General features: G+C 41.7%; 2 protein-coding genes and 1 pseudogene across 2 annotated transcripts in view; all 3 read left to right on the forward strand.

The window, feature by feature from the left end:
* Nucleotides 1-2,184, forward strand: part of LOC102866823 (nascent polypeptide-associated complex subunit alpha, muscle-specific form-like) — a 4,107-nt gene extending 1,923 nt beyond the window's left edge. The window contains exon 3 of the mRNA XM_006897667.1: nucleotides 5-2,184. Within this exon, the coding sequence (XP_006897729.1) occupies nucleotides 5-2,184 (2,180 nt within the window). The remainder of the gene's footprint in view (nucleotides 1-4) is intronic.
* Nucleotides 1-7,391, forward strand: part of LOC102875871 (nascent polypeptide-associated complex subunit alpha-like) — a 14,648-nt gene extending 7,257 nt beyond the window's left edge. Inside the window, exons 3-8 of the mRNA XM_006897610.1 lie at nucleotides 3,149-3,234; nucleotides 5,638-5,715; nucleotides 5,979-6,125; nucleotides 6,552-6,680; nucleotides 6,873-6,995; nucleotides 7,262-7,391. Of these exons, the coding sequence (XP_006897672.1) occupies nucleotides 3,149-3,234; nucleotides 5,638-5,715; nucleotides 5,979-6,125; nucleotides 6,552-6,680; nucleotides 6,873-6,995; nucleotides 7,262-7,276 (578 nt within the window). The 3' untranslated portion in view covers nucleotides 7,277-7,391. The remainder of the gene's footprint in view (nucleotides 1-3,148; nucleotides 3,235-5,637; nucleotides 5,716-5,978; nucleotides 6,126-6,551; nucleotides 6,681-6,872; nucleotides 6,996-7,261) is intronic.
* On the forward strand, nucleotides 3,302-4,509 carry LOC102867234 (annotated as a pseudogene).
* Nucleotides 7,392-13,153: the final 5,762 nt, after the last annotated feature.

The following is a 13,153-nucleotide window of genomic DNA, read 5'->3' on the forward strand; positions in this document are numbered from 1 at the left end:
AAAGGGGGCCCCAGTGCCCCACCTGTGACCTCTCCTTCCAAAGATGCCCCACCAGCACCATCCCCCAAAGGGGGCCCCAGTGCCCCACCTGTGACTCCTCCCTCTGCCAAAGGCACCCCAGCAGTACCATCTCCCAAGGGGGGCTCCAGTGCCCCACATGTGGCCTCTCCTTCCAAAGTTGCCCCAGCAGCACCATCCCCCAAGGGGGCCCCCAGGGCCCCATCAGTGACCTCTCCTTCCAAAGATGCCCCAGCAGCACCATCCCCCAAAGGGGGTCCTACTTCCCCACCTGTGACTCCTCCCTCTGCCAAGGGGGTCCCCAGTGCTCCAACAGTGACCTCTCCTTCCAAAGAGGGCCCCAGTGCCCCACCTGTGACTCCTTCCTCTGTCAAAGAGGCCCCAAAAGCCCCACTCCACAAAAAGAAATCAACTCTTTCAGGTGTGGTTCCTCCCTCTTCCAAAGAGGCCCCATCAACACCACCCCCTAACAACCCTGTTATCCCACCTGTGACCTTTACTTCCAAAGAGACACCTGGAGCACCACCCCAAAAAAAGAGCCCTACTCCTTCAGTTGTGGTTCCTCCCTCTTCCAAAGGGATCCCTGCAGCTCCATCCTCCAAGGGAAAACCCACTTCCCAACCTGTGACTGCTCTTTCTACCAAAGAGGCACCAGAAGCACCATCCCCCCAAAAAAGTTCTACTCCTGTTGTAGTTCCTTCCTCTTCAAAAGAGGCTCCAGTAGCAGCATCCCTCAAGGGGAGATCTGCTCCCCCACCTGTGACTCCTCCCTCTTCCAAAGGCACCCCTGCAGCACCATCCCCCAAGGGGAAACCAACTCCCCCACCTGTGACTCCTGCTGTCAAAGAGGCCCCAGCAGCACCATCCTCCAAAAGTTGCCCTACTACCCCATCTGTGGCTCTTCCCTCTTCCAGAGAGGCCCTAGCAGCAGCACCCTCCAAAGTGGGTCCCACTGCCCAACCTGTAGCTATTCTCTCTGCCAAAGAGGCCCCAGGAGCATCATCCTCCAAGAAGGCTCACATTGTTCTACCTGTGGCTCCTCCCTCTTCCAAAGGAGTATTATCATCACCATCCCCTAAGGGGGACCTCAGTGCCCCATATGTTACTCCTTCCTCTTCTCAAGAGGCCTCAGCAGCACCATCCCCCCAAAGTGGCCCTACTACCCCACCTGTGGCTTTTCCCTCTTCCAAAGAGGCTCCAGCAGCTCCATCCCCCAAAGGAGAGCCCACTAACTCACCTATAACTCTTCCCTCTGCAAAGGGTGGTCCCATTGCTCCACCTGTGACTCCTCCCTCTTCTAAAGAGACTCCAACAAGCCTGTCCACCAAAAGTCTTCCAACTTCAGTCACCTGTCCCTTGGAAGTCATTGCACCTAAAGCATCTAAAGAACTCTCAACAAAGAAAGGCCATGTAGCTTTCAAAGAAATAATTGCCCCCTCTGCAGAAAGTACATCACTCGTCACACCTACTCGGAAAGGTCCATCAGCCAAGAAGGGTCCCACTCCTTCACCTTCAGTATGCTCAGATTCCTCTGCTAAACCTGATACTAAAGAGTCACTTCCTGAAGTAACTCCAACCCCTCTACTGAAGGGCTCCAATCAGAAAGGCTCTTCTACAAAGACTCCCAACACTCTCCCAGTTTCTCCCATGAAAGGCAAAGATTCTGTTCATGCGCCAAAGGTCCCCTTGGCTTCTGAGCATAAAGCATCTACCCCTCTAGCAGTGGCTACTTCTGAAAAGGTCCTTCCTCAAACTGGATCAGCATCTGTCTCTTCAGCACCTACCCCACCAGTCTCTCTGCCTCTTGCTCCCTCCCTAGTTCCCCCTCTGCTTCCTAAACAGCCGTTTCTGCCGTCCTCACCTGGTCTAGTGCTGGAATCACCCCATAAGCCTCCAGCCCCTTCTGATGAGGATGAGCTGCCGCCTCTGATTCCCCCGGAACCAATCTCTGGGGGCGTGCCTTTCCAGCCGGTCCTGGTCAACATGCCCACCCCTAAATCTACTGGGATCCCTGCCCCACCCCCCTCTGCCAAGCAACCTGTTCTGAAGAACAACAAGGGTATTTGCCTTGGTTTGCTGTGTGCATGGTGTGTTGCCCACACCCCTCTTGGGGGCTACCCACCAATACTAACCCTAGGGTGCGCTTTCTCCAGTGTATCTGTTTAGAATTTAGAATGATAGCTTGTAAACATTTTAGGAATATGAAAAGTCTTGGTTTTCATAACCTCAGATTGTGTGTCCTCATTGTGACTATAGTCACCAGACTGAATCCTGAGCCAGCTTGCCTTTTTTACCTAAATAATCTGACATTGAAAACCAAGATCTAAAAGATCTTTACTTTGCTCTAATCTTTACCACATCACTAACCTTGTCCCTGGGCCTGGGATTTGCTAAGTTATTGGGGAACCTGAATCAACATGAACTTTTTTCTTCTAGCATTAGTAATGACCAGTTGTCCAGGGACTCCCTTTCCTTAAAAATGTAGAGACTTGTTTTACCTAGCTTGGGAATGGTGCCGGTGTATGCTTCCACCCTCAGTACTCTTTGTTAATGCTTAGTCTTTCAGCTGAGAGAAACTTAAAATATCAGAATTCTATTTGGAGAAAGTGGGGAAGTTAGACAACAGTATCTAGTGGAAAAGATGATGATTCAAGTTACAGATTGATATCATTGAGAACCTTTTTAAGTTACATTGATGATGAAGTCAAATTGCTAGTGTAAATGGTGCTAAAGGCTGAGTGTGTGTACACAACTGCTTCTGACCTATCTCCACATTGTGTTTTGGTTTTTGTTTTGTTTTCTCACATATGTATCTTAGAGACATCTAGCAGAACTTTTCTGGGAATATTGGGTAACATTTGGAGTTAAATGTGTCATTGTTTCTGCTTATTCCAAGAAGTAAAGATCCTGCTCAGTTATATTTAGTTAATGCACTTCATTTCTGGGGCTAGGTCTTAATAGATGTGTACACACTGGCTTCTAAGTTGGGATCTTTTGAGCTGCTTTACACAAATGAGTTTGTTTACATTGAACTTCATGATGTCTTGATCTCCAGTCCAGGTAGGCGAGGTGTGGTACCTCCTCCCTGTGGTCTCTGCTATTAAGTAATAGAAGTTGCTTTTCTTCTTAGGGTCAGGAACAGAATCCGACAGTGATGAATCAGTACCAGAGCTTGAGGAACAGGATTCCACACAGGCAACCACACAACAAGCGCAGGTTAGTATCCTTTTATAAACTGGTAGAGTAAGCACTGGCCTCAGGGATTGATAAGAGAAGCTGAACTTTACAGCGCTTCTTGAGTCATGAATAAGATCCATTCCTGAGTATATCTTTTAAGTCCCATTTGTAGGAAAGTGGGGCTAGGATCACTGTGGCTTACTCATTGGGCTGCTCACTAAAAGGTCAGACATTTGAACCTGCTAACCAGGCTCAGAGAAAGATGGGGCACTACATCAAAATATATTCTACAGTTGTGGTTTGATTTGGTTCAAGAGTCTGGTCTTGGTACCATGGTTAAAACACCCTGATGTGCTCACAGTCTGTACCTATCAGCCACTCTGTGGGAGGAAGCAGTAGCATGTCTTTCCCCCCTCCCCCCAGAAGCATCTTATGTTACATATGAATCCATATTTATAAACAGATGTCCGATGCAGAGCAAACTATCAATCACAGCAATCAAGACATCTTCCTATGTTTTAGATCGGCTAGTGCCTTTTCTCAACTTTAGCCCCACATGGACCATATTAGCACATCAAGGATTCCCAGGACTTCCTGCTCCACAAACCAGTAGCCCTTCTTCATTTATGCATTCATCATGCTAGGTGTACAGTGCTGAAGGAACAAGTCCAAATTCAGCCTGTCTCTTCGTTACTGTGTATCTCCTACTTCCACTCATCATTTGGAGCCAAGTGGTTACTATGAGTTGAGCATACTTGCCAGTTTCCTTTAATTTTAAAGTCCTGGAAAAGGAGTTCTGAAGCTTCCTCCTTCTCTATCAAGTAAATCTAGGTGGTCAGCCATTAATAATCATTAATGAATAACCATTAACTTTTCTTTGCCTCAGTTTATTGTGAAGTTTTTTTCTGCTTGTCTGCCTTCACATGTAACTCTCCTGAGAGTATTGGATGGAATTTAATCTTTCTTAGACCAAGCTCCACACTCTTGTCAAATTCTACTACTATAAGTATTCTTTTAGGGTAGATTAATTCCCTTTTTGAATACTCAATTACTATCCCAACTTGCTTACATTTTTCCTCTAATTACAGTGTGTCCCAATCAGAAACTTTAATTATCTTTTTAATATCATTAAATTAACAAAACCCTTAATCATTTTTATTATATATCTCAGCATAACATTATGACATATAAAAGGGAAAGCATCATGCATAAAAACCTTTAAGAGAAATTCTGATTATTCATCTTTATCACCTTAGTACCAGCAAAAGTAACCTTTTAGGTTTTCTCTCACACTTCGTAGAAATTAAACAATAACCCTATTAACTGTACATCTTCCCAAGCCCCACAGTCACAAAATCACACCATGGGTCCGTGAGTCTGAAACAACAAATCCCACTTCTGACCCCAAAAGATTAGGGTAACACCTCAGAAACCCTATATATAGTTTTATCCTGTAGGTTCTCTGAGTTAGAATCTGCTTGCTAGTGGTGGGTTGGTTAGTACAAGAAAAGGTTCAATGTCTGCACATGAGGTTGATGGTGATAAAAAAGTTTCTTACCTAGGATTATGAGACTTATTCTCACACTTTGGCATGCAACCAGGACTGGACAGCCCTAGCAGAATGGTAATAGTAGACAGTGAAGAAGGTGGTAGTTGTTTTTGTTAGGTGCCATTGAATTGAGTACAACTCATAGCAGCCCTATGAACAAAAGATCTGAAACCGGTCCTGTTCTGCGCCGTCACACTTCCTGACGCACAAGAACCCATTGCAGCAGTCACCTTGTCAGTCTTCCTGGTTGAAGGTCTTCCTCTCCTTCACTGACCCTCCACCCTTCCCAACATCATGTCCTTCTCCACGGAATAGCCACTTCTAGCAATATGTCCAAAGTATGTTAGGCAAAGCTGCCTCATTCTTGCTTCCAAAGAGCACTCTGGCTGCACCCTCTCCAAGACCCATCTATTCGTTTTCTTGGCCATCCATGGAATGTTCAGTGCTCTTTTCCAATACCACAACTCAAAGGCATCAATTATTTTTCTGTCATCCTTCTTTATTGTCCAGGTCTCAAATGCATAGCTAGTAATTGGAAAGATCATGGCCTGAATCACACACACCTTAGTCCTCAAACTGACATCACTACTCAGTAATTTGGAAAAGTCCCTAAGTGAAGAAGGTAGGCTCTCAGTAAAATAAATTAATACTGGCTACATCAATTGGCTTAAGCAAAGATTATAAGGATGGTATAGATGAGGCAGTGTTTCATTCTGCTTTATATACAGTCTCTATACATTAAAAGGCAGGGACACATGTCCATAAGTTGGATGTTTTTAACCAAAGGACTTGTCTGTATTTGAAATTAATTCTTATTAAATAGAAACCACCATATGGGGTCATGGTATCCAAGTCTTAGGTTCCATTTACTCATAGCTGCATTCCTCTTTCAGCTGGCAGCAGCAGCTGAAATCGATGAAGAACCAGTCAGTAAAGCAAAACAAAGTCGGAGTGAAAAGAAGGCTAGGAAGGTAAGATTTTCTGTTATAAACAAGCATTAAGGGTTTTGATAAAGCAATTTGTTGGTATAATACCAGCAGTGGAACTCTTGATACTAGTGCAGTTACTATAGCAGCGATCCTGAGAATCCTGGAAAGCCAGTTCTCTGTTCTTATCTAAAACTTCCTTCGTCCAGAAAAAGACTTTGTTGGAGATTCTGTGCTATTGTGTAGGAACAGTATAGAAAACTTCTACTAACAAAGTTGAAAGCCTTTTGCTTTTTCTGTTCTTTAAGGCGATGTCCAAACTGGGACTTCGACAAGTCACAGGGGTTACTAGAGTCACTATCCGGAAATCTAAGAATATCCTCTTTGTCATCACAAAACCAGATGTTTATAAAAGCCCGGCTTCAGATACCTACATAGTTTTTGGTGAAGCCAAGGTAAGTAAAGTTTTCTTAATACTTACTCTAAAACAAGGTTGGCATTGCCAGGATTGCACTCTCAAAATCCAAAAGCCAACACCCTGTTAAGTAAGTGAATTCAAACTTAGTCAAGCCACCATCAGGTTCCTAAGGCTGTTTTAATAGGAACAAAGTGTCTCCCCTTTCTCCCATGGAAGCAGCCAGTGGATTCAGACCTGTAACTCACTTATCTCCATATATGTTCATAGATGTCTCCTCAGAGGCAAAATTACATTAGTTAAGAACTATTGCAAACCTGCACACCTTTCTACAGTGATACATGATAAGTGAAGATGAGCCACATGATAAGGGGAGATGGACCATTTCAGCTTAGAGTGGGTTGAGAAAGTCTTTTCCTTTGCCACAGGCTAATCTCACTTGAAATCTGTATTCTGTTTCCTATAGATTGAGGACTTATCTCAGCAAGCACAGCTAGCAGCTGCTGAGAAATTCAAAGTTCAGGGTGAAGCTGTTTCAAACATTCAAGAAAACACACAAACTCCAACTGTTCAAGAGGAGAGTGAAGAGGAAGAGGTATACCAGGAAATAATTTTCTTTTAATCTTTTCTGTGTGGTAATATTATTTAGGTTGATGAAAGGGTTTCTATATTGTTTTGACTCTCAAACTCCACTTGTTTAAGTGGTTTTGAGTTATGGTCAGAACTAGATTTAAGAGTCTTAGCTCTAGAGAACTATTGAAGTCTTTTTTGCTCATCTCCTTTTTAGGTTGATGAAACAGGTGTTGAAGTTAAGGATATAGAGTTAGTCATGTCACAAGCAAATGTGTCGAGAGCAAAGGCGGTCCGAGCCCTGAAGAACAACAGTAATGATATTGTAAATGCTATTATGGTAAGCATCTAACCCTTCATTCCTGACTCTAACCTAACAATTCCACCTGGCTTTTAAGAACCTGGCATTTTGTAGAATTGAATTCTAAATAGCCCTCATGATAACAACTTGCCCATGAGTAATATCTTTGAAATAAAAGGCTAGTAGGCCCTTCTTTACCTTTTGTTTAATAGCAGCCAAATCTTCTTTCCAGTGCCTCAGGTTTTAGAGACCTGAATCTCTTAGTTTTGCTTCTACTTAACCTCTCATTATCTTTTCTCTTACAGGAATTAACAATGTAGCCATCTGGGAAAATGAGGACTTTTTTTGGCGTTTCAAAAGAGTAACTGCAGTTTGGTTTGAAATTTGTACTGTTTCTATCATTCATTAATAAAGTTATGGCTTCTGTTGGATGAACCCAGTGGGTATGTGTAGTCTTTTCCCCACAGAGAACATGAAGACTAGCATGATGGGTGCAGGTTTATTAACCCCAAATCTCAGTCTTTTTCATCTTTTGTATGAAGTTAGGGGTCTGAACAAGCAGTTAAGACTGTCTTCAGAGACCACTATAAAATTTTTGTTTCCAATTTCATTCATGTAAGGAAACCTGTAGAAGATGAAAATCTATTTATGGGAGGGGAAGGATTTTAACTACTTTACAGACACATTTCAAGACTGGCCCCTCCTAACATGCACAAAATAGGTGAAACAGCTTCAACATCCTTGCCTCTAAGGAGCACTCTGACCCCACCTTCTCCAAAACATAGCTGTTTGTGCTTGCTTTGACAGCACACTCACTAACGTTGGAACAATAACAGAGAAGATTAGTATAGCCCCTGGACAAGGATGACAAAATCGTGAAGCTTTTTTTTTTTTATTTTATAAATTTTAATCCATAAAAATATAAATAAGAATGGTAAATTTTTAAGAAAAGAAATATACATTTAGTGCAAGTTATGAATTACATTTCTTCAGTGTCAGCAGTAAAATTTTTTTTTTAAGAAATATTTTTATTACTATGTAACTGCATGAAATGGATTAACATAGTGACAAGGGTACTAGGGTCAAGTGTGTTGGAGACAGATTGCCTCAGGATAGGACACAGTTCAAAGATAATGTACTCAGGGTGTCATTTTTTTAAAACAAAACAACCCATAACTCTGTTCTTTTGACAGTCCATGGAATATTAAATATATCACAACTCCCTACAACCAGGAGAAGATAACATAGATGAATGGGATCTTCTAAGACTCAAATCCCTATGCACATCCAAAAACTTCTCCAATAGGGTAAAAAGGGAAGCCACTGACTGGGAAAAAGTATTCGGTAATAACATATCAGATAAGGGACTTATATCCAGAATTTATGAAATACAGCACCACAACAAGATAAAGGTAAAGAATCCAATAGAAAAATGGGCACAGGATATGAACAGGCACTTCACCGAAGATGACATTCAGATGGCTAACAAGCACATGAAGAAATGCTCAAAATCCCTAGCCCTAAGAGAGATGCAAATTAAAACAACTATGAGATATCATTTCACCCCAGTCAAAATAGCAAAATTTAACAGAACAGCAAGCAACAAATGCTGGCGAGGTTGTGGAGAAACTGGAACCCTGATTCACTGTTGGTGGGAGTATAAAATGGTGCAACCCCTGTGGAAAACAGTATGGCACTTTCTCAAAAAGTTGCAAATAGAGATACCATTTGACCCAGCAATTCCACTACTGGGAATAATACCCTGAATTGACCATAGCTGACATCCAAGCAGATATATGCACACCCATGTTTATTGCAGCTTTGTTCACAATAGCAAGGAGTTGGAAACAACCTAAGTGCCCATCAACAAACGAATGGGTAGAGAAGCTGTGGTATATTCGCACAATGGAATACTATGCTGCATTAAAAAACAAGGAACTCATGCAATATTATTTAAATGGTTGACTCTGGAGAACATTATGCTGAGTGAAATATCCCAGTCACAAAAGGACAAATATTACATGATGCCACTGTTGTAGAATGGGACTAACCCCAGGGTTGGGGAGAGATTGAATAAGATGTGTTCAATAATGTATACTGCACTGAAACAGAGGAGGGAGAAAACTGTGTAAAAGAGAAAAAAAAATATATCACAACTAAAAAATTCCTGAGGTTGCGTTTTCAGAGAATAGTTTCAGGAAACAGTACTTAAAAGATGGAGAAAGAGGGTAATGTGGAAAGCTTTTGAAGCTTAAACTCAAGATTTCTTTTTACTCCCATTTTCTCAGTCCTTTCAGCATTATTTTATCAAATAAAATTGAAAACCAAGGACCAAAGACTTCCTCAAAAAAATAATAGCTTCTGCGAGGCTTTTCTGTTCTTCCTTCCCATTACTAGGAACTAACTGGTGAGATAATTTGGAGAAACAGATTCAAATCAGAAGACCGACCAAGAGTTTTCCAGTACCATCATGTCAACTACAACTCACAGTAACCCTATGAACAACAAATCCTGAACCTTGCTGTATCCTACACCATCCTGTCAATCTCTGATATACTCCAGCCCATTGGTAACTTCACTATCAGTCCTCTTTCTTTGACCCTCCTTTCTAAGCATGATACCTTTTTCCAAGGACTGGGACCTTCTGCCAGCATGTCTCAAGTACATGAGATGAAATTCCACCACCCTTGGCCTCTGAGAAACACACCCCGGTTACACATGCTCTAAGACGCATTTATGTATGTATGTATGCATGCATGCATGCAATCCATGGAATATTCTGTATGTATTCTTTAAGACCACAACTCAAATTATGATTTTTTTATCTCACAGATAAAACATTATCTGATGAACAAAGGTCTAAAGCCAACCAAATCTGGGTTCTTTTGGGGGAGAAATTTAGAGCTGTAGCATATTGACATCCAATTTCCTCACCCATCCCTACAGAATTAACAGACTGCCAGATCTTTGTAATATATTTAAGGGAAGGAAATGTTTCAGTACCAGTCACAAGAGTGATTTCCCTTTCCTTGTTATATCACTCCCTGTGAAGAGCTTGGGAAAAGCATCACCTAAGCACTAACCCAGTGGGGAGGAATGCCCCAGCATTCTCCACACTTGATTCTAACACCACCAATCCTCCTACAGCTCTGACTACCATTAAATGATTTGTTGCAGAGTTTACAGAACTCTGAATACTTAGGGAATTATAGGATACTGATAAGGGTGGAAACTCCCATGCTCACAGGGAGGCATGTGTGACCTTAGTCTCTACCTTGTGCTTGCAAGTGGTCAAGCAGTGTAGGCCTAATTATATACAATTTACACTCTACCTCACACTGGTCGCTGGTTCTCTGGCACTACTGTTGTGTCTTGGTCTCACTATGTCTCCAGTGCCACAGCACTCTAGTTCGAAAAGCTATACTCCAGTTCTTGTTAGTGAGATACTCATTTTCTGGAAAGTTAGTAAAACCAATTAAATCCTAGGTCAGCTTTCTAAATATAGGCATGTGTATTGCATTGACGTGTGAAAGTTAATTCAGTGGTTAGAAAAGACATGATGATAATCCACACTAATTCAGTTCCCCTTTTACCATTAGGATTTTTTCCCCACACCATAGATCTCATACTTATTGAAAACATGGGTGCATAAGAACCACACACATTTTATGGGAAGTGATCAGATCATGACAATTTTAAGCAAAGGGTAGCATGTCAGTCAATTTGACATAGTGCGATGCTAATGAACACAGGCTCACTATGCTTGCCATCACCATGTGGATTTTATTTGAACTGCCAGAACACAACTCCCTTTGGGTCACCAGAGCTCCATTGTTAGGTATCATCAAGTCTGAATCCAATTCATAGCTCACCAGTGGGTTTTCAGAAGCAGTTAATCACATTAGATGTGATCACCCATTTTTCTCCCAAGAAGCAGCTAGTGGATTTGATCCTTCAGCTCTTGGGTTGGTGGCACAACTCCTTGCCATTAGGCCATCCGAGCTCCCGCCTTTCCAAGTCAAAATCCTTGCATGGATTTCAAACACTCATTTGATCCTCCAATGAGTTTTCTGTAAGTCATGAAATTTCTCAGAGCAGCTGGTGGATTTTAACAAAATGCTTTTGAGTTGATAGCACGTCTTGCCACCAAATCATCTTCCATTAGTTTTTAGAGGTGCAGATCAAAACAGCAATGATAACTTCCTGTCTCAACTGTGACATGATTTTTCCATCTCTCAATCCTCACCGATTTCCCTGGGCAACAGCTGAGCAGTCTTCTAAGAAAGGAGGCAGGTGACCTTATAGATAACCTGGGTGATTAAAACTGCCCACGAAGAGAGATCAAGAAGTTTCCTGGTACTTATTTTGGCTGAGATGTCTGGCTGCTTAGGTGTACAACAGTTTAAAAAAGTGTTGTCCTACCCAAAAGTCGCATTCGGCACTTCTAAATGGGGTGATGGTAGAAAGGAGGGCATAGTTTGTGCCTCCCATCCCCACAGAGAGCTCCCATTCTCGAAGTGAAGTGTGAAGTAAGCTTGTGTAAGCAATTGTCAGTCATTTGGTTGGATGCCTAATGCTTCGTGGAAAAGACCAGAGAACTAAAGAAGAAACTTACTGTGCGCAACAAGATACGGTGGAATTGAAGTCAATGTTTCAGAAGCTCTTCCAAAACAAGGGTAGCTGTCTGTAGAAAGTGAAAATACAATGGTGCTGTGTAAGCCTAAACTTAAAATCTCTGACTGGAGAAATGCAGTAAGCAGCACAGAATACAATTCACCAACAAGAAATGGCAGAAAGGAAAAACAAGTAACTCACTGATGATCCAGAACTTCTGCAAACACCCTATCTAGTATTTAATAACAACTAGAAAATAATCCACATTTATATGGTAAAAGTTGCATTTGCTAATAAAACTAATATTCATTTTTAAAAAAACCAGCAATGATAAACCACTACAGCAGTAGCAACATCCTATAAGACAGAAAACAAATGCTGGCAAGGATATGGCAAGACTGGAACTTATCCACTGCTGATGGGAGTGTAAAATGATGCAAACAATAAGGAAAGTAATACAGCACTTGCAAATTTGGGAATAGAAATACCGTTTGATTCAGCAATGCCACTACTAGATAGAGGTTATTAGGTATGCCAACTACAACTCAACACTGATCAGTCTGAACTTTACCCTATCTTGTGCCATCCTCATCGTTTCTAATACTGTTGAGCCCATTACTGCAGTCACTGTGTTAATCCATCCTGTTGAGAATCTTCCTCTTATGACCCTCCACCTTTCCACTCAAGATGTCTTTTTCCAAGAAACAGCCCTTCTTAATAAGATGCCAAAATATGTGAGACAAAATTTCAGCATCCTTGCCTCTGAAAATAAGTCTGGTTGCATTTTCTGTAAGACATTGGTTGTTTTTGGCAGTCCACAAGATAATTCAGTGCTCTTCTCCAACACCACAACTCAAAGGCATTAATTCTGTCATTCTTACTCATTGTCTAACTTTCAAATGCATAGGAAGTCATTGGAAAGACCGTGGCTTGCATAAACAGGTACACCTTACATACCAAAGAAGTAAAAGTTATGATACAAACTGATATATACACATCTATATTTATTGCTGCATATTATTTACAATAGCAAAGTGCTGGAAATGACCCAAGTATCCATCAAAGGATGAGTAACTAAAACTGTGGTATATTCACACAATGGAGTTGGTTTGGTTTGGTTTTTGTGGGGGTTTTTTGTTTCTTTTCATTATAACAGAGAGGAGGAAAATATGTAATTTCTAGAGCTTCCACTGCACAAAGAAATAACAGAATGATCTGCACTCCCCGACCACAAGCCCACAATGGTGTATTTTGTATCATTGAAAAATAATCAAGAATTCATTAAATACAAAATGGATTAATCCAGAGGTTAGACAATAAATAGGGATGACAGAAGAATCAGTTTCAGAGGAACCAAGATGGTGGTGGCATGGAAACAGTGCAAGGAGCTGGAGGAATGGCAAGCAGCATAGAAATGGCTCTCCACAGCCCTCAGTTTATCAATAATTGGGTAATTAAACAGTTGATTACTGGTCTTCAATATGGATCGAGGCTCAACATCAAGAGAAGAAAAATTCCCAAAAAGGAATGGGTGCGTTTCATGGCTCCCAGACCCCCCGACTGCTGAGCCCCTGCAGCTGCCT

Source organism: Elephantulus edwardii, unplaced genomic scaffold (genome assembly GCF_000299155.1).
Source record: "Elephantulus edwardii isolate Elephantulus edwardi_28Jun2011 unplaced genomic scaffold, EleEdw1.0 scaffold00212, whole genome shotgun sequence".
In the NCBI taxonomy this organism is placed as follows: Eukaryota; Metazoa; Chordata; class Mammalia; order Macroscelidea; family Macroscelididae; genus Elephantulus; species Elephantulus edwardii.